Raw genomic sequence first — 21,824 nt, forward strand, 5'->3', positions numbered from 1 at the left:
AATGTGGATTGAATAATACTTTTAAATGTTCATTATTTTTATTGCATTTTTAGGGCTCATATTTCTAATTTCTAATGTCTATTTTCTTTGAATTTTTTTACTCAAAACTAAAGAGTTTAGCCCAAATATAATAAAATTTCATACTTTCCAATCCAAAAATTAAGAAAAAAAAATGAAATTTTTAGCTAAACTTGAAAAGCAAACCTACAAAAAGAATCAACTTAAAAAGCCCAATTAGTCTAAAATGGACTGAAGGTGACCAAAATTGACTGAGTGGACCAAATTGGGTTGAAGTAGATCTAATTAGACCGAATAGAAATTGTATAATTTTTAGGGAAAAAATTATACATAATATTACAATACAAAATAATTATTTATTTTCACGCATTACATGGGTCTTCCACTAGTATATCATAATTGATAAATTAAAGCAATCTTTAAGCTTTGTCTATTAATATATATAGATTAAAGCAATCTTAGGTTTTTTCCTTTAAAAAAAAAAAAAAAAAGTATTCGTAAGTTTAATTTAAGAACTTGTTAGGAATGGACAAAATGTTACTCATATATCTTGTGGTATAAAAAAAAAAAAAAATCTATCCTGTATTAAGTGACAATTAGGAATTATTATTTTCTTCCCTTTTCCATAAGGTCCAAGGATATTGGTGACTAATCTAGTGTGAAGTGAATAAAATTAAATAGTAAAAAAATGGTGAAAAATTCTAGGAGTTATCGTGAGGAAATGAAACAAATTAAAAAAAAAAAAGAAGGAAAAGATAAAAAAGGTGTTTTAAAATCAATTTAAATTAATCTCTAGCCTAACAAAAGAAAAAAAAATAGTACACGAGCGATTAGAGAGAGAGAGAGAGAGATATATATATATATTTTATAAACACGAGTGATTATAAAAAGGGATTAAACCATTCAAACTCAAAATCCCATTTTTATTTTTTTCACTCAAATTCAAAATTCCCTTCTCTCTCTCTCTCTCTCTCTCAAACACCAACGGTCGAATTCCACCTTTCTCTCAAACACCAACGGTCGAATACCACCGTTCTTTCTCTCTTACGAACACGAACACCACCACCACCACCACCACCACTCTCTCTCAACACCACCACCACCACCACCACCGCCACTCTCTCTCACAAACACCACCACCATTCTCTCTGTCTCTGTCTCCACCACCATGGGTATTAAGGGCCCAATGCCTCCTAACACCTTAAGGGTGTCGAACATCGGTGAGGATGTCTCCGAAGAAGACCTACACCGACTGTTCTCAAATTTTGGGCGGTTGGAATGCATCGAATTCGAAACGTCTACTTGCGCCTTGGTGAAATTCATTAACTTTTACCACGGTGAGTGTGTTGATGAGGTCTGGTTTTTGATTGGGGTTTTAGTGGGGTTTATGTTTTGTTCTCTGCATTTCTGCAATCAAATGTGGACATTTATATGTGCTATTTTGATAATGCCATTAAATTATTTACTATTGTTGTTGTTGCTTTTTTTTCTATGCGTTTTGAACTAACGAGTTTTTTCCTTTATTTATCCGTATTTATGGAAGGAAAAAGTTTCATTTGAGTCAAATTTCATGGGCAATAATATATACAACAAATAGAATTTAAAATAATTTGATATTCATACGTCATGATTTTTTTTTTTTTTTTTTTTCCTGCTTTCGGGTGTAAAATTTGAAAAATTAATGACTTTGTTTGTGTCTTTAGCTTTAGTATTCTACAAAGAAAAATAAATTTAGCAGGAAAAAGAAAAGGTAGCCTTCCATTTGTTTTCGTGAAATAAGTTTTCTAGTGTGCTCTGTTTGGTTGAGTTTTTTTTTGTTTTGTTTTGTTTTTTCTTTTTTTTTTTTTTGGGTGATAGAAAGTGTTTGATAGAGTAGATAGAAAAATAAGACGATAAAAACTATTGCGTGGATATAAAAATTTTCACAACCACTACACTCACATGATAAAGTACTGAAAGTATTACTAGAACACTGGCAATATTTTGTAGCATATGTAGTCAAGACTGGAAAGTCTGATCAAGACAAAACCAATAGTAGAGTAGAGCTATCACCACAAGAGAGACTATCTTAAAGTTTAGCATTTCCATTCACTAAGACAATAATTGTCAGAATTACATTACAGATAGAGGAAGAGAGGAAGGGGGGGGGGGGGGGGGGTTCAGAATGTTCAAAACTGACTTGGGATGCCAGGGCTCTAATGCCTACAATTCTCAGTAATTTACTAGATGTTGCTCACTCTCAATATGCAGTCCTACCAGTAAGTATCAACAGAATGAAGACAAAAAGAGGAGGACTAATCACAATTTGTAATAATAATTTACAACTATAAGTTTATTTAAACTGTCTGTCTATTATATGTGTTCTTCTCTTCCTTTTCGAATTCTATTTCTTAACCTCTACTTTTCTTTCTCTTTGTGTTTCTTACTGTAATTGTTCAGCAAGGGAGGCATTAGAAAATCTGCAGGACACCAAAATGGAGGGAAGGGAATTGACTATTGTATGGAACGAAGTTCAAACGCCGTCCATTAGTTCTAAGGTTTGGATTAGAATTGATGGACCTTTCCTTGATGACCAGGAATTGAATGACCTGTTTTCTGTCTATGGATTTGTCCGCCAATGCGAGTTTTCTGGACGTAGTGGCAAGATGAGAGGTGCTGTATCATTTGAGCTAGATAGCGCGGCTGATTCTGCTGTGCATGATCTGAATGGTACAACAATATATGGCAGAAAATTGTAAGTTCCTTTATTTTCCCTCACTGCCTACATCAAATTTTTTGCTTCACTTCCCTGCATCAAACATTAGTTCTTTTTTTTTTTTTCCCTCACTGCCTGCATTAAATTTTTTGCTTCACTGCCCTGCATCAAACTTTAGTTCTTTTTTTTCCCTCACTGCCTGCATCAAATTTTTTGCTTCACTGCCCTGCATCAAACTTTATTCTTCACTGCTTATGGTTTGTTTGTTTGTTTTTTTTTTTTTTTTTTTAAATTTTTTATTCAGCTATGTCGCTAAATTTGTGAGAAATATGGGGGATGTTGTGGCGGCCTTAGATCATACAGCAGCTCAAGAGCCAATTAAATTTGCGTCCATCTACAAGTTTGAAGGCATGGAACTTGAATTCGTTGCTGGCATTGAAATGGACTCTATCAGGACTGTAGCTGATTTCCTTCTAGTGCTGCATGACTTGTGGGGCTCACCATTAGCAGTGGGGTTAAGCCTAAATTGTCCTTGGCCCGGTTATCATGCGAGGTACTATCATGCAAATAGCAGGACTTACGAGCCAGTCCTTGTGGAAGAGGTGGACATGTTTAATGAAGATGATCCATTTACACTTTGGTTCTTGTCCAGTGTGAAACTTGTTGTTATTCATAAGGTGGACTAGATATTGATTGAGAGAACTAGCAAAGAAATTTTTGCTGCCTATAGGATTTTTTGATTGAGAGACATACTATATTTTTGATTGAGGAACTGTTATACTACATTTTTGTTTACTAATTTGAATGTGTTGCTTAATGAAAAGGAAATGGGAGATTCAAACTGGTGACCTTAGCTTAATGAACCATGTTCCCCAACCAATTGTGCTATTTGGGGTTGAATCTTCCATCCTTATTATCTTTGTGATTCATGTTGTCCTAGTGCCCCTGGTCTTCTCATTTAATTAGCTTAAGTAAGCTTTCATATTGGAAAGCTAAAAGCTGACTTAAAAAAAAAAAATCCTTTAGGTGATGAATCTGCCAAAACCAAAATCTTTATTAAGCTGGCATACACTAAAACTAAAATGGCAGAAGTGTCAATGTTTAAAATGGATATGAGATATGGTGCCACACTGCCATGGCCACAAAAGAGCATCCAATGTGCCACGAGAATTTGTCTCTAAAACATTTACAATAATCTGGCATTTAGATATTGGCATTTCCATAACAGAAAAAAGTCTCCTTGTTTCAGTGTTTTTGTTGAAACTCAAACCATACAAGCTTTAGCTGTCCATGCAAAAGTCATATATATATTGGCTATATTTGCAACAGCTTAATTATATAAAATTATTTATTCGTAGATTAATTGCTTCTCTACCACTTCAGGACATTCCTATTATTTAAGGTCATCTTTCCTATCTACTTAAGTATTCTGTTTAATGTTTTGTCAGGAAGGTTTCTTATCCAATGTTGAGGGCTTGAAAGGGGTGCAACATGTAGTTCTCTTATCTCAGGTATCTGTCTTCTTCTTAGGTGTGCTTGTCTAAACATGAAACATCATCAATTTAAGTAAATTCTTTTTTGTTATTGTGGTTTGATAAGGTTGCAGTTGTCTGCTTATAGAGGTTCTGGTGGCATTCAAGCTCTCATGAAAAGCAATGCAAGAAAATTAGCTGAGCAAGATGAATCGTTGTTGATGGCCTCAGGAATCCCTTACACTATCATCAGGGCTGGATTGTTACAAAGCACTCCAGGTGGACAACAAGGTTTTAGCTTTGAGGAGGTATTACTCTTCTCCTTTTACCATGAATAGGATAAAATTGAATCTATGGTGCTTGGTTTTCAGTTACTCAAATCAATTGTTTGGAAAAGAAATAATATGTCAGATTCATGAGGAAATTTTGCATAATTGTCAACAGGCATTGCTGTGTTTTGTGCAGTCTCCTTACATACCCAACATTATTCACCGTGCTGTTTCTAGTTTTTTGGACTGCATTATATTTACTTCCTTTCTCTCTCAACAGATGATTATTGAGAAGCATAAGAGCAACTACCATTTTCTATGTATAAGATTCTTAAGGCTGTTTGCTCATAAGTCATCAAATAATGGAGCAAATTCTACCCACTATTAAAAAAGAATTTACTTATGAGACAACTTCATGTGTTGGTCATTGCAATGTGTTTTAGGCTTTTAGCAGTGACGCGATTGCTGTAGGAGACCTTTTTCATTGGTCATCAGGAAATTGCAGGGTAGTGAATTGTCCCATTTTGTTCTCTATAGCTTTAGGATGCCAGAACTTATTGTTTCCAAGGAGCCTTTCTAGAGCAAATATAGTCATCACAAAAAGTCAAAAACTGATTGTAGACATTGAAGTTATTTGGTTTCACTAAACAAAAGTGCTTTAGTTATTGTCCATTAGCATTTAGGCAAAACATTCTAATGTTATACTAAAGACAATCAATTATAGACCCTTCTCTTCATTTTCTAGCACGAACATAGACCCCCTTTTGATGCACAGAAAAAAGGAAAAAGAAATCTTGTTTCTTTGAAGATAGATCATTCTATCAAACTTATTTGTTCAATCTGATCTCATGGGCCCTTGAAATTTTGATTCTAACTGAAAATTTTAGGGAATTGGCAAGCATCTGGTGGATATTAACAAAATTACCTTACAAGATAACAATAATGAGGTCTGTTCTATTGCGGTTGCTGAGTATCAAACTTAATGTTCTTCATAACAGGGTAGTGCTGCGAGAGGAAATCTTAGCAAGGAGGATGCTGCCTTTATTTGTGTGCAAGCACTTGATGCAGTCCCACAAAGAGGATTTATATTTGAGGTTGGTAAACATATACTAAATCAAATTTATTGAATGAAACTGATTTGATTGGTCGAATTGTTGTACAAATGTGACAAATGAAACTCCTTTAATGCATCAGCTATAGGCAACTGCTTAATGGTTACCTTTATTATCATGTTGAACCAGATGAATCAATCCTGCCTGGCATGTTTCATGCATTGGACCAGCCGTTGAGTTCTAGGTTCCTGTCTAACATATGGTCATATACACTTCTTTGAAGGTAAAACAACAAAGACGGAGTCATAGCTATGAGAAGTCATCGACAAATTGGTATATACTAAAACAAGTTGAAAGTAAACTACAAAATAGTTTGAGAATATGTAGTCGACCCATTTCAAAGACAATACTAGAGCAGTGAAATGATTTTCTTGTCCACGATAAACAACCCCTTATAATTTTTTTGAACCATGTTATTTTCTTCTTCATTTTCTTGAAAACTAGGTCATCAAATGTTCTCTGCTTTTTGTGACTATAGGTGGTCAATGGAGATGAAAAGATTTCAGATTGGCAAGAGTGTATGGCTAGATTGATGGAGAAAGCTGGGCAACAGCTTCAATAATAACACCCAAACCATGCTAAAAAATGTGCCAATCATTTGATGTTTATTTGTTTTTCTTTGTTCTTGGCAGTGTTCTCATGAAATGTTTTGCCAGAGAAAAGGGCATTACAAGTGAGTTTGTTTTACACATGAACTGCATAACCATTAACCAGTAATGATTCAGAGAACATAAGTGTTAGTGCGAAATTTCTGATATGCAGAAATTTGATGCTCTCTCATGCAGAAATTTCAGCACTGCCTCCTTAATCTATTCCAATATAATATCTCAATCTGATGCTCTCTCATGGGACAATAGCACTTAAAATTCAAGTTCTCCCTTCTTTTCTATACCCTCTGTGAAATATATGCAAGATGACACCTTGATACCAACAATTTAAGTCTAGCATGGGTAGTCAATCTATTTCTCGGAGCCAACCAACAGGTGAATGCATGCCTTGGGGTAGTAGAAATATGCCTGACCATCATCCACCAATTAACAAATTGCGGCCTTGATCTGATAGCTTCCCAGGTTTCTGCGCAATTGAAGATACTAGAGTTTGCAACAATCCAGTCCATTCTAAAGAATCCCTCTCTTCCAGGTTTACCTGAAGCACTTTAACTTGAATCAGCTCCAATGCCCCCTCATATAACACTAGAATCTCTAGCATTAATGCTGCTCCCACCATCACATACAATCCCTCCATCAGGGTCAGAGTTGTCCAGCCAAAGAAACATCAGGATGCCAAATATTAAACAAGTTTGGTCGATTCATTCTCTGAAACAGATTCTTAGCTAGGAGGGATGATATCAACCGTCTGACAAAGATGGGATGTCGTCACCCACAATTCCACCCCCCCCCCCCCCTTTTTTTTCTCCCCAACCACAATAAAATCCCACTTTTTAAAAGAACACATAAAGAGGTAAAATGTGATTAGGATAAGTTGGACAGTAACTGTGGTCTGATGTCATTATAGGCATGACCAATTATTGGGAGCAAATATATACAATATTTTGCAATCATGAAAATAAGATTGTCATTGAACATCTCATTCTTTGGGGAGCAGAGCAATATGGGGTTGGGATGATTCACACATCTTTATTGGTAATATGAAAAGAGGAGTTGATGTTACCTCCCTAACTCTAGAGAAAACAATATTCACTCTACAAAGCCCCCACACATGTCAGCTGTTCCATGCAGATTTGATGCACACCCTTCAACTGTTGGCATGCTTGCAGGAGCCACTTGTTTGGGCAGGTTTATATGTCAACATTGGGCTAGCAACCTTAGTTTCTTTCTGTGAAACATGACTGCTGTTGCATCTTGAATTTTTTTTTATTTTTTTATTTTTTTATTTTGGAGTAAAATTGACAGAGTTTGTGCAGTTTGATGTCTTGCAAAATGACAAGAAACTGCTTTTGTTAGGCAGAGTGACTAGAAATCCAGGCCATTGATCGAATGAAGGTTTTGTATAGATTATGCGCATTTTCATTGTGGAATAAGAATGAGTAGTTTGGTACAAGAAGCAAAGGAAGTTTGGAATCTCATGTAGTAGATCGGTATCCTTTTTGACTAATATTTTGTTCCAATTAGGCAATTACTGGCATTCTCTTTGAGTCTTGAATATTCTTCATTTTAATATTCTTTTGATTAACATTTTACTCACTTTTATATCATTTTTCTCTTGCAAACCATTTCATCAGAAAAAAATTTTGACCAACTAGTGTCACTCAAATAAGAGAACATTTGACAACCCAGTTACTATGAAAATGAAGAAGAAAATAACATGGTTCAAATAAATTAATAATTTTTTTTTTTGGGGGACAAGAAAATCATCCCAGCAACTGGTATTGTCTTTAAAATCAGTCTACTTCCAATTCTCAGACTATTAGTATTTCTTTACAACTTCTTGTTTTTAGAATACCAACTTGGCGTTGACTTGTTATCATAGTATTGACTCCATTTTTATCAAACTCAAATTTCATCTTCTTGCCACAAATACTCAAAAGATGTCAAGAACTAATGGCAATGGCGCCCCTAACCAATATTCTGCACAAACTAGACGTATTCCCACATCAGGAAAGGCAACAGTGCTTGAATTGGGCAGGGCCTACCTCAGGAATGCTTGGTGGAGGGGGCTACATTCGTGACACAAAATGTAGTCTTGTCCATTAAGGAGAAATTGGACCGCCTGGGTAAGCAAATATTAAATACTTCAATTTGTGCTTGGAACTTTTTGAGACCAAATTCAATTTTTTGCTTTCTAAATTGTCCTGGTTTAGTTTTTGGTTAAGTTATATATTTGGTACTCAACCTTCTGAACTTTGTTTCAAAATTGGAGCTCCTATTTTTACGAGATCTGAGAGAGGTTATGGTAGGCAATCTTATCTCCAATTTATTGAAGATATTGATTTTCAAACTCAAATCTGTAATTTGTTGCTTTTGGTGGAAAACACTCATCTCCCACTTTATTATCATTTATGTGACAAAACGGAATATTTCATGCCTTGCCATAGGCTCCGCATCATCAAAGTGACTTCTGGTTTCATGAATTCTATTTGTAACATTAGTATTTTTAAACCATTGGATAATAATAAGAGCCTTTTTTTTTGGAACATCTCAAAGTATAAGGATGATCTTGAAACAAAGATGAAAGGTTCATTACCAAATATGCCACAAAGTTAACAATAACAGCAGCAACATTCACAGTGAGTTGAAACTGAATGAACTTCTAGATGTTTTTGTGGACACATCTTCCCATTAATTATTGTGGAATCAATAAATATTGACACTACTATATGGATAAGCACTTGATTTTTTTTCTAAACCATTTTGTGGGCAGAATGCTAAATTTCTAAACCACAAGTGTCAAGTGGGAAAAATGTCAAAGTGTAATGGTGTCATATTTTTCTCAAGCACGTGATCACTTAGCCTCTATATTTTGACAACAAAGTTTGATGAACATCCACATTAGCAGGTCTTATGTGGGTAAAATGTATTTTTGTCAAAATCACATATTAGAAAAAAGAAAAGCGTAGTTTCTCCTAATTTTTCATTATTAATATAAGTCACATTTAGTTTATTTATTTTATATTTTATTTAATCCAATCTTTATATTTTAGTTTCTCCCAATGTGTGTGTGTTTGTTTCTCAAAAATGAAAATGGGTAATTGTCCCACATTATTTAAGAGAATGTGTTATGTGTAATATAACTTGTCCCACCCTCCTTTAAAAGTTACCGTAGCTTTTGAGCGGAGTTGTGGTGTGCTTTTGTGTTAGAATCTCTTTCCCTCTCCCTTGTGTGTGTGTGTTTGTTTCTCAAAAAAAAAAAAAAAAAGTCTCACAGCAAATAGGAATCCACAAACCAAGGAACATAGTTGTGAGGCACTTATTGCATGCAACAAATGCATTAGATACCTTATTATAATGATGGGGCATTGATAAGTAACTTCATACTTTTTGTAGGAGAAAAAAAAATGAATAGTAACTTATATGAATGTATGAAATAGTTGTTTTTATACCAAGAGTTTTGTAGTTCAATTAGCACCTCCTAATGTTTCTAACAGAAATATTTAAGATTCAAATCATCTCTCTCCATTATTGTAAGTTGTAACTATTGCATTATGAAAAATAAAAAATAAATAAATTGTGGATCAAATTAAATTAACATAAGTTGTCAAAGTTTTCAAGTTTAACTCATATATCCATGTGTTCAACCACAAAATTTTCATGAATATGAATATGGCATCATAAAGAGAGTATACTAAAATTATATTAACAAAAAATTAAAAAATTAAAAAAATAATGTCACGTCTCAATTGATATCAATTCTACTATATTGATTGGGATGATGGAAAAGTTGAAAGATAAAAAATGATAGAATTTTTTTTTTCCACCATTTGTGTTCGGTAATAGTGATGGAAAAGCAAAAGGATATATATTAAATTATTATTATTATTATTATGCACTTATTTTAGTTTGAAAACTAGAAAACAAGTACTACATTTTCATAAAAGATTTAATTCAAAAATTTATATTCCACGTTTACATCATTGTAGAGCATTTGTGGATTCAAAAAAAAAAAACCAATTATTGAGATTTTAAGGTGTAATTTGTCACCATTGTAATTGATTATAACCTTATTTCTAAGCCTTCGTTTGTGAGTTCACAAGAAATGATCATAAAGGAATGGAATGGACTTAAACTCCTAAACAAGTGAATAGATTCTATCAATTAAAACTCTCAAATAAATGAAGAAAAAGAACAATATAAATTTTTTATTTATATTCCTTTTCATTCATTATTTTCTCTGCTTCCAAATTAGCTGCAACTCCTGTAATTCATCAAAGCAACTGTAGGCTGAGAACTACTACTATAATAGCATGACAATCATCTGTAAACTGGCGCCTTTTTTGGATTCATATTGTGTTACCACAAAATTGTCACCAATTAATTGGATAATCAAATTATTCAAATCACATATATTATTACCAAAAAAAAAAAAAATTATATCAGTTTGTTTTCTACTACTTCTTAGTGTAAAAGAAGATGCAGGAGCCTTATCTTATGGTGCACACCCACACACACTCTGTCTCTCTCCTTGGCGGCTTTCCTCTTAAAATCCACAATTGGAGCTTGCTAGTGCTGACATCCTAACTAATCCACATCCAAGAGAGAGAGTTGGACTAATTTCTACAAAGCTTGAATTCCCTTCTCGTTTCGAGGGTCTCTCTCTCTTTGCGAATTTTCATTCTGATTATTTGTTATAGCATTAGCAACATATTTTATATCTCATTTTCCATTTCAAAAAAAAAAAATTATGATGGGTGATAAGAATAGCTATTGTGGGATGTGATGACTGATTAGAAAGAATAAGAAAAAAGAATTTTGATGGCCTTGTTTGAATAGTTAAGCTAATTACTAACTGGGTGTTTTAATCTTTCAATTTTGTACAAACCCATTTGCAATCTGTGGTTGCATAGTAAACACCAACTCCAAATCTTCAACTCCACAGCATAAACCAAGGAGTTGTGGGCACATATATTAGTACGCTGAAAACAAAAAATTAGGCTGTCAAACTTGAAAAGTAGATTAGTACTGCCTGTTTAGGATTAGATTGTAAGCCATCTTATTGTTTATTTTTCCTCCTATTTTCAAGTTCCACCTAAGTTACCTACTTATTTTATTTAATTTTTGTTTATTTTCTCAACTATTTACGAGTCCTACAGCCCCCCCCCCCCCCCCTCCCCCCAAAATTTTTTAAAACCTCTATAATAGTAGGAAGAAATAGGTATCATACCTTCTCATTTAAGAGCTGCCCCCTATGAGAAAAGCTTGGCCCTTCCTCCAATACGTCAGCCATAAAAATTCCCCACCCCAAATCCCTACTTTTCATAATTTGACTTTTCCTTTCCTCCTCTAAAACATGTCAACCATATCCCACACTTTTTTTCTTGAGTGAGACCAGATCCCATAGCTATTCAAGGATCTATGTTGTACTGGTGTGGGAATTATCATTAGAGATTAGAGAGGCCGTGAGGGTATAGTATTAGACTATTAGTAGGAACTAGTGCTAGGCAGAAAATTCGAGATAATTTTTGAGCTAATGGGCATCCTGTTGATTAAGTCCATACTCTCCTATCCATGTGCAGGTCCTGGAGTTTTAGTATAGTCCCTTGTTAAGTTTGTTAATAGGGTAGCCAAGCTATTAGCTTCTTATGCTAGGTAGGCAACGAGGATAGTATTAGATGGATAGAAGTAATTCCTCCGTTTTCAGCTGCTCTAGATGCTGATGTACTTGTTACTTTGCCTAATGTACTTCTTTCTTATTGATCTTTTAGTTCGATTCCTAATTATTTATCTTATGATTTATGATCTTCTTCTCTAATTCAATTTCTATTTGTGGGTTCTAGTTAGCTTAACTGATAAAGTCTTTGATGGTTGTATAAAAAATCTGAGTTTCAATCCCCGCTTACACCAAATATTAGTTAGTGTTTTGGTCTGATGATAAAAAGCTATCATCAAGAGCAGATGTCATAGGTTGAAACTTTCTATAAAAAATAAAAATTGTTCAATTTCTATTTAGTTGAGAGATATGAAATTGATTTTGAATTTATGGTTGACCAAAATAGTCTAATTTGGTTGAATTTAATTGCTATTTGTTTTATGGTTGCTTATAGTGGCTTTGTTATATTTAATTTCTATGAATATTATTTCTTGTAAATGTATTCTAGTTCTTGTTAGATTTAATGTTTTTTTTTCTTTCTAAAACTAATCTAGGAAGACATGTATGTATGTATGAATATATATATATATATATATATATATATATGTCTTATTGTATTTTTCTTGAATTGCAAATCAATATGATAGTGTTACATCTCAAATTAACATCACTTCAGCTCTTTTTGTATGGGATGATAATAAAATTTGTAAGGATAAAAAATGATAAAATGATTAAAAGAGATTTTAATTTTCCATCATAAATATTTGGTAAATGGTGGAAAGATAAGATAGAAATTATATTATTATTGTTATTATTATTATTATTATGAACTTATTGTAGTTTGAAACAATGGGGTAATGAGAAGAATTTTTTAGTTTTGTTGCTCAAGTCATTTTCTCCCCGATTTGAAAGGAACAAAAATAACTGGGTGAAAAATTCTACCCACCCTATTTCCTACTCTCCATTTTCTCCCATAATAAATGATAGAAAATCATAGTTTCCTATCATTTTTATTCTTCTTTTCATCCCTGCACTTAGTGTAGTTTGAAACAATGGGGGTAATGAGAAGAATTTTTTAATTTCATTGCTCCAAGTCATTTTCTCCCCAATTTGAAAGGAACAGTCATTTTCTCCCCAATTTGAAATGAACAAAAATGATAGTCTGGATGAAAATCCTATTTTATTCTCTCCATTTTCTCCCTGAATAAATGATAGAAAATCATAGTTTCCTATTCCTTTTTCATCTCCTCCCTTTACACCTCAACCAAGCACATCATTCCAGTTCCACAAAACTGGTCTAAAAGAATGAACTCCAATTCTCTGTGCCTTTGTTTGACAACCCAGAAAATGCTAATTCACTTAAATTTGACTGGGTCGTTCAGTCGTTTCACAAATCACAAGTATGACCCAAAAAGAAAAAGTTGCTACCAGCCAAACTGGTGGATTGTCACCAATACATCCGGCATCTATTGCACGACAAAAATAAGGCCTCAGCAATCAAATGACTAGCATCATAGGTCCTACTCGACTAGGCTACTCCTACGTCCCATTGGGTATACCTTTGCCCTTTGTCCCCCAAACGATTAGTTAGATTCAACTGGCCGGTGAATCTTTCTTATCCTTTTTTTTTTTTTTTAATAATAAAAAACAATCTTCTGAGTTTAAATTCTCATATATCTATGACTATAACTAATTCCATTTTTATTATTCACCAATGAATTTTTCCAGGGCATGTTTATTTCGAATGTTAAGTACAGTCTACAGAAAACTCTGTTACCACTTTACGAAACAGGACCATAGTCCACTCTTCATGCATCACACCGGACTCAGCTTAGTAGCTTACACATTCTTGGAGCTTGACCAAATGGCTCAAGTGAGAATCAAAGCCTTTCTTCCTATTTTCATAATAACAAAATGAACTCGATCGGGATCAGGCCATCTATGACCCTAGAATAGCAAGCTACACTGGGAATTCAAATGATGGCTTCTGTCTATAACGGGATTATTAAAAAAAAGTAAACTTTTCAAGGATAATACATGATAGGACAACAAATAGCAACTAAGATACGTTAAACAAAGGCAACACAGTCTACAAAAACACGATCCTTCACAAGTCACCAACTCCACGTAGAAGAACTAGATGGAACCATAACTTAAATCCTATTCCTTGCAAAAAATTTAACAGGCATCTTTAAGTTTCTGTTGTCCTAGACACTACAAAGTGAAAGCAACCTGGACAAGAGGAGACCTAGTTTAAACTGCTGCAATCTCTATGTTAGTTGCTGCCAATGCAGGTGTAAAGTTGTATTCCTCTTTCCTCCTTGGGTGAGTGTATGGTAACCAGATCAGGCAAGGGTGTTATGGGGCCTACCTTGCCCTTAGGATCCCAATCGAGCATTATCTTCATCTTGATACCAAGAACACCCTGCAACAAATTTTAAATGCAAAAACATTAATAAAAAGATAACTTTTCATACCAAGGCAGGTTGTTGATATGCTAATTGCATTTATCCAATTCTGAAATGAGTTTTTCAAGGAGTAACTAAGCTAACCTGTCTAAGAAGCACATGCCTCACAGCAGAGTCAATATATTCATTGACAGGCTGGCCAGAGGATATCATGTAACCATCCTTGAACTTCATAATAGCTTTGGCACGCTGAGCCCTGAACTTACCACAAATTATAACCTGGATATAGTGACAAAAAGGACACTCTTATGTAAAGAAAACAGAGCAAAAAAAAAAAGCTCATTTAACAGTCAATGGAGGCCAAAAGCTTCCTTTACATACCTCGCATCCTTTTGCTCCACTCTCCATAACAAATCTAAGAACACCATAGCAAGCCCTAAAAACAAGGAGGTTGAAGCCGATTCAATAGAAGTATAAAAACCGAAAGGAAAAAAAAATACAGCATAAATCTACAACAAATATTAGTCCTAAGACATCTTTAAAAATTATCACTGGACATGGATAAAAATAAAGACGATAACAAACTGATTGGACAATTATATATACTGTGCATGTGCGGATAGCTCAATAATGTGTGCATGCATTTTGCCAAACATGAATGCAGAAACCATCATAAGCAGATTTTTTTTTTTTTTTTTTTTTTTTGCCAATCCTGATTTGTCCCAGTGATAGCTGTATAGAAGACTTCCCAGCTGATTTTCTCACAATAAGTCTAAGGTTTTAATACTTCTGAGCTGTTTTCACCTTTTCCAACACTTCATTACAAATTCTATACATATAATAGGACACATGCAAACCTGTGTAACTGCCACAGAGAGAGAGTCACACTGATTCATGAAGAAATAGATGGAATCAAATTCAGATACACATTTTTTTTTTTTGATTGGTTCGAATTCAGATACACTAAAATTTAGGAGTTCCCGAACTCCAAGAACTAAAGAACAGTTCAAAAAGACTAACAAAACTCCAAATTTTAAATGTAAGCACTGTTGAGGGCTCCTCTGAACCAATTAATTTTGGGAAAGGGAGTATATCACTATAATCAATGCTAACCACAAGAGAGACATTAGGTGAGGCCTTGTTTAGCAAATCATGATTCTTCTATAAAATCTCAGAAACAAAGCAAAATGGCAACTCAATGAACATGCTAAATTGAAATTCAAAGGTTTAAATACCACTTTTATTGTATTTTTTACAACTTTCACCTAAACCATGAGAGAATGATGTTTACATGTCAGTGTGTGTGAGCGCGCGAGAGAGAGAGAGAGAGAGAGAATCACACTAATTCAGGAGGCAATAGATACCCTGAAGTTCACAGAAAATACAATTTAGGAGTTACCAAACTCCAAGAACTAAAGAACAGTTCAAAGAGACTAACAAAACTCCAAATTTTAAATGTAAGCATTGTTGTCCTCTTAACCAAATATTTTTGGGAAAGGGAGTATATCAGTATAATCAATGCTAACCACAAGGGGGACATTAGGTGATGCCTTTTTTGGCAAATCATGATTCTTCTATAAGAAATATTCTATAAAATCTCAGAAACAAAGAAGCAAAATGGCAACTCAATGAACATGCTAAATTGATATTCAACAGCTTAGATACTGCTGAGAAGTCTTGAGTTTTCTCAATACCTCTTTATTTTATTTTTTTACAAGTTTCACCTAAACCATGAGAGAATGAAGGTGTACATGTCAGAGTGTGTGCGTGCGCATGTGCGAGAGAGAGAGAGAGAGAGAGAGAGAGAGAGAGAATCACACTAGTTCATGAGGCAGTAGATACCCTGAAGTTCAGAGAATACAATTTAGGAGTTCCCGAACTCCAAGAACTAAAGAACAGTTCAAAGAGACTAACAAAACTCCCAATATTAAATGTAAGCATTGTTGAAGGATCCCCTAAACCCATTATTTTTGGGAAAGGGAGAAATATATCAGTATAATCAATGCTAACCACAAGGCAGAGATTCTGTGAAGCGTTGTTCAGCATATCATAATTCTATTACAAACATTCTATAAAATCTAAGAAACAAAGCAAAATGGCAACTCAATGAACATGCTAAATTGCCATTCAAAGGTTAAAATTACTTCTGCGCAGTCTCGACCTTCTCAATACTTCTTTTTAATAAGTTTTACACCTAAACCATGAGAGCATGAAGGTGTAAGAGTTTGTGTGTGTGTGAGAGTGAGAGAGAAAGAGAGAGAGAGAGAGAGAGAGATTCATATTGGTTCATGAAGTAATTGAGGCACTACGTTCCACAGATAATGACTGGAGTAAAAATGAAATATTGGAGCTTGCAAACTCCAAGCACTAACTAACAATTCAAGGATCTTACAAACTCCAAAATTCAATGTAAGCATTGTTGATGGTCCTCTAAACCCATAACTATCGGAGAAGGGAGAAGTATAGTCAATACTGACTACATGAGATACATTGCAAAATAATGTTGGACAAACCACGGTTTCTAACAGGAAGGTTCTTACAAATCCATTTCAATCCCAATAAAGTATGTCATGACCACACAGTCATGCAGCAAAATTAAAAAGACAAGAGTAGGTCCAAATAGCTAAATAATGGATATTGTATGGATCTACAAGAACAAAAATGATTAGAATCGTCAACATAGATTTGGTCCCAAGACATTTTTAAGAATTAGAAATGGATAAATATAGAAAACAGGTAGGATAATGATATACCAACATATGTATGTTTGTGCATGATCAATAATGCAATAATATGTTTGTGTATTTTACCAAGCAGTACATGAATGCATAAACCATCCTATCCCAATCCTTTTGTTTTGGGCCAATCCCAATATATCCCAGTGACAGCTGTAAAGAACTCTTTTTTGATAAGTAGCTGTAAAGAAGACTTCCCAGCTGGTTCTCACTATAAGTTCAGGATTAAATACTTCTGAGCCACTCTGACTTTTTTCAAAACTTCATACACATAATAGTCAGGGCAGATGCAAGTATGTGTATGTGTGCCACAGAGAGAGAGAGAGAGAGAGTTACACTGATCCAAGAGGCAATAGATACCCTGAAGTTCAGCGACTTTAAAATTTAGCAGTTCCCGAACTCCAAGAACTAAAGAACAGTTCAAAGAGACTAACAAAACTCCAAATATTAAATGTAAGCATTTTTCAGGTTCAGGGACCCTCTTAACCCATCATTTTTGGGAAATGGAGTAGTATATCAGTATAATCAATGCTAACCACAAGGGAGACATTTCTAAAGCAGAGTTTGGCAAATCATGATTCTTATATTACAAATATTCTATAAAAATCTCAAAAACAAAGAAGAACCAATATGGCAACTCAATGAACATGCTAAAATTCAATTTTAGTAAGTAGAAGATATACCTCCGGACAGCAAGCCCTCCTAGAAGCTTGTAACGCAGAGACTCTGCCTGAGCAATGGCACAGAGCCCTCTGTTGTTCACTTTCTCAGCATAAAGCTCAACACTGTTCTCGGGAAACTTGAAACGTTTTTGAACAAGAGATGTGAGTTCCCTAATTCTTCTTCCCTTCTCACCTAAGCCCATCAATTAGAAGCACAATCAGAAAACTTAACTTCCAAACTCCTACCCAGATAGAAATCAACCCCATGTAGAAAGCTACAACAAGTACAATCTTTCCCTTCAAATTTCTTCACAACCAGATGCAGATTATGGGCACACAGAATTGTCATATGTTTCTTGGAAACAAAGAACACAAGTCAATGAGCTGAAATTTCATAGTTCACCTAATTGAGTAAAACATAGTATTAGTTACATCAACCAAATAACTCTCATTACCACACAAAAAGTTGATTACTTTGCTTTCTTCACATTTTCTCATCAAACAAAACCACAGAACCCTAGACCATTTTCATTATTCTTCCATTTCTAAAAATTGAACAGTCACCCATTGAAGCCAAACAATTACATTACACCAGACTCCTCATTCACCACCATTTATTGCATTAAGCTCATTGATTCCTCATTCAGCTCCGCGTAGAACACTCCATCAGCCACAAACTATAATAACAATTCAATCAAAAACCAATTAATAACAAAATAACAGTCTGTTTGGAAGCCGAGAAAACGCAGGAAAAAAAAAGATAGAAAATTTTTCGTACCTTTCGTTTTTTGCTCATTTGAGTCGCCATGTTGTTGTTGAGAGAAAATGGATCGAAAAAACGATTCTTTGTGTTTTGTGGGTTTTGCCGTTTTGGTTTTTTTGAGAGAGAGCCTAAAAATGAAAAGAGATAAAAGTGAGAAGAGTTTTATGGTTTTGTGTTGTATTAGTAGTACTGAGGAATCATGATCGGACGGTCAGTGGCTGAGGGTTGCCTTTTTTTAACAGTTGTGATTAAAAGTGTCTTATTTTGCTATTTTTTATTATGTGAATTTATCTATTGTTGTGAGGGTAGAATTGGATTTGCAAACATATGAATACATGACTAATAAACAATGCCTAATAAATTTGTGTGATATAAAATTAGAAATGGAAAACCTTGTTTTTAGTGTAAAATCATTAATATTTTATTATAGAAAAATTACATGTATATTTTTTTAAAAAATTATATTGATATTTGGTAACCGACACAGATACGTGGGTGGTAATAATTGGTAGCTTCAGCTATATATACATACTAGTCACTAGCTCGTGCGATGCACAGGAGAATTAAAGAAATGAATGGCGTCTGTGTCTATTTAATTATCAATCATATATCTGTTATAGCAAATAAGGTGATTTATAAATTTCAACCAGTTTGTTTTGTAACACCTTTTTTTTTTTTTTTTTTTTTTTGAGATACCAAATAGAATGACTTTTTTTTCAGAAGTAAAAAACCATGTTCAAAGGTAAAGACCTGGGCACACAGCTCAGGCTAGTTTGTTAGCCATACAAATTATGAAGAAAAAACATACAAGGCTTCCCTTTAAACTAACAAAACAACGAAGACCCTTCTGCACCATAATCATGTTTGCTTGAGTGGCCGAGAGCATCTGATATGTCACCAGCAATGCTAGAGCTACATCCAAAATGACTTTAGGTTGTGTCTGAACTTTCTCAAAGTATACTTTGTTTCTTGCATTCCAAATTGCCCAAGTCGTTGTGGCCCACAGTTCCAGCTCCTTCTTTGTTTTGTAACACCTAATTTACTATAATTAGTAAAAATCTTAACTTAAGAAGATTAATAGAAAGTAGGAACACATTGATATCAATTTAGTTATTAAAAAAAAAGTCTCAAATGATGGCAATTATAAAACAACATTCTTCTCAATGAGTTTATAATCAGACATATCTATCGTAGAAGCAAGCATATATGATGTCTTAAATAAAATTGATAGCCTTCTTCGTGGACATATAATGCCCCAGATTTTTGGGTTTTACATGTTGCCAAAAAAAAAAACATTCTTAAGGTATATTACAGAGACAAATCATTATGATCTTTTGCTATTCTTAAAAAAATTTGTAATCTTTAGAATTCTTTTTATTTTAGTAAAGCAGGCAGAAGAGAAAGAGAAATCCTCGGATTTAACGATGGAGATGAGAAAAGTTTAAAAAAAAAAATCATAGAAGAAGAAGAAGAAGAAGAAGAAGAAGAAGAAGGAGTACTGTAATATCATACGAGAATTCGGCTGTCAAAACAATCCACAGGCTGCGAAAGAGGGTGAGAATGGCCACTAGTGATCTCCCAATACATCTAGTGTTAGAAATATTGCATCTCTTTCCACAAATTTCTTTGTACCCCACTCGTTTTCTTTTTTGTATTTTCTTATCGACAACAGCTCCGCCGACACAACTAATGCCTCACATTAAACTTGTAAGAAATTACAATTAACAGTAACAGTTAACAATTATAACAACCACTTCTCTCTCTCTCTCTCTCTCTCTCTCTCTCTCTCTCTCTCTCTCTCTCTCTCTCTCTCTCTCTCTCTCTCTCTCTCAAACAGAGATATACAGTGAGTATACCGTTAACTCTGAGTTCTCTCTAGTTGCTAATCGACAGTGAAGGTTTCCTCATCCACCAGGTAATGTTAAAAAAAAAAAATTATATTGATAATTGGTAACCGACACGGATACGTCGGTGGTAATAGTCGGTGGCTTTGGCTATATATACATATAACATGCAAGAGGATGACAATCTCTTAAAAAAATTGTAATCTTTAGAATTCTTTTTATTTTAGTAAAGTAGGCAGAAGAGAAAGAGAAATCCTTCGATTTAACGATGGAGATGAGAAAAGTAAAAAAACATCATAGAAGAAGAAGAAGAAGAAGAAGGAGTAGTTTATTCTCATACGAGAATTCGGATGTCAAAACAATTCACAAGCCGCAAAAGAAGATGAGGACGGCCACTGATGATCTCCCAATAGATCTAGTGTTAAAAATATTGCATCTCTTTTCACAACTTTCTTTGTACCCCACTCGTTCTCTTTTCTGTATTTTCTTATCGACAATAGCTCCGTCGACACAACTAATACCTCACATTAAACTTGTAAGAAATTACAATTAACAGTAACAGTTAACAAATATAACAACCACTTCTCTCTCTCTCTCTCTCTCTCAAACAGAGATATATAGTGAGTATACAATTAACTCTGAGTTCTCTCTAGTCACTAATTGACAATGAAGGTTTCCTCATCCACTAGGTAATGTTAAAAAAAAAAAATTATATTGATGATTGGTAACTGACACGGATACATCGATGGTAATAGTCGGTGGCTTTGGCTATATATACATATAAACATATAAGAGGATGACAATCTCTTAAAAAACAAATTGTAATCTTTAGAATTCTTTTTATTTTAGTAAAGCAAGTAGAAGAGAAAGAGAAATCCTCCGATTTAATGATGGAGATGAGAAAAGTAAAAAAAACATCATAGAAGAAGAAGAAAAAGAAGAAGGAGTAGTTTAATCTCATACGAGAATTCGGCTGTCAGAACAATTCACAAGCCGCAAAAGAAGATGAGGACGACCACTGATGATCTCCCAATAGATTGAGTGTTAGAAATATTGCATCGGCTAGACCAGAAATCCCCGACGGCATGCAAGTCTGTGTCAAAGGAATGGTGCTTCGTTATCACTAATCCTTTTTTCCCTTGATGCTTTGTTAACAATTGGTAAATTCATATTTTATTTCCAAATATTCAATTGGTAGATTCAAAATTCAAGCACGAGTGGGACAAACCTGTCATCTCATCAGTGTCACTATCATTATAACGATTAAAAAACTGAAACCCCAAAAGCGACTGAGATATTCATTCCTCTCTCTCTCTCTCTCTCTCTCTCTCACTCACAAACAGAGCTATACAGTGAGTGAGAGAGAGAAAAATTATATCCATTTTTTCTTTTTAAAATCTAAAAATTTAACAAAATTTCTTCAGTTTAGTGCTGCCACTTGGCACAACCACGACATCTAAGCCCAACTTTAATTTAAATGAAAAAAAAAGAAGAAGGATTAGATGAAGATGAAGATTTTGGATTGTAATCAAATTAAGAAGAAATAAATGAAGAAAAGAACTTGGTTTGTAATTAAATTAAG

The 21,824-nt window shown here is 34.2% G+C and overlaps 1 protein-coding gene and 1 pseudogene across 9 annotated transcripts in view; one reads left to right on the top strand and one right to left on the bottom strand.

The window, feature by feature from the left end:
- The first annotated feature begins 949 nt into the window (after positions 1-949).
- The window catches only part of LOC126724935 (uncharacterized), a 57,678-nt gene continuing 36,803 nt past the window's right edge, over positions 950-21,824 (top strand). For 3 of the 9 annotated variants that reach the window (XM_050429353.1, XM_050429355.1, XM_050429359.1), the window contains exons 1-5: positions 950-1,355; positions 2,458-2,752; positions 3,018-3,315; positions 4,162-4,224; positions 4,320-4,493. In XM_050429353.1, the coding sequence (XP_050285310.1) occupies positions 1,187-1,355; positions 2,458-2,752; positions 3,018-3,315; positions 4,162-4,224; positions 4,320-4,493 (999 nt within the window). In that variant the 5' untranslated portion in view covers positions 950-1,186. Of the gene's footprint in view, positions 1,356-2,457; positions 2,753-3,017; positions 3,316-4,161; positions 4,225-4,319; positions 4,494-5,452; positions 5,549-5,695; positions 5,840-6,044; positions 6,364-21,824 lie in introns of those variants that run through there. The other 6 variants (XM_050429356.1, XM_050429358.1, XM_050429357.1 and 3 more) reach the window with 4 other exon arrangements.
- Positions 13,703-18,543, bottom strand: LOC126724939 (40S ribosomal protein S3-2-like; annotated as a pseudogene).

This window comes from Quercus robur, chromosome 5 (assembly GCF_932294415.1).
Source record: "Quercus robur chromosome 5, dhQueRobu3.1, whole genome shotgun sequence".
NCBI lineage: Eukaryota > Viridiplantae > Streptophyta > Magnoliopsida > Fagales > Fagaceae > Quercus > Quercus robur.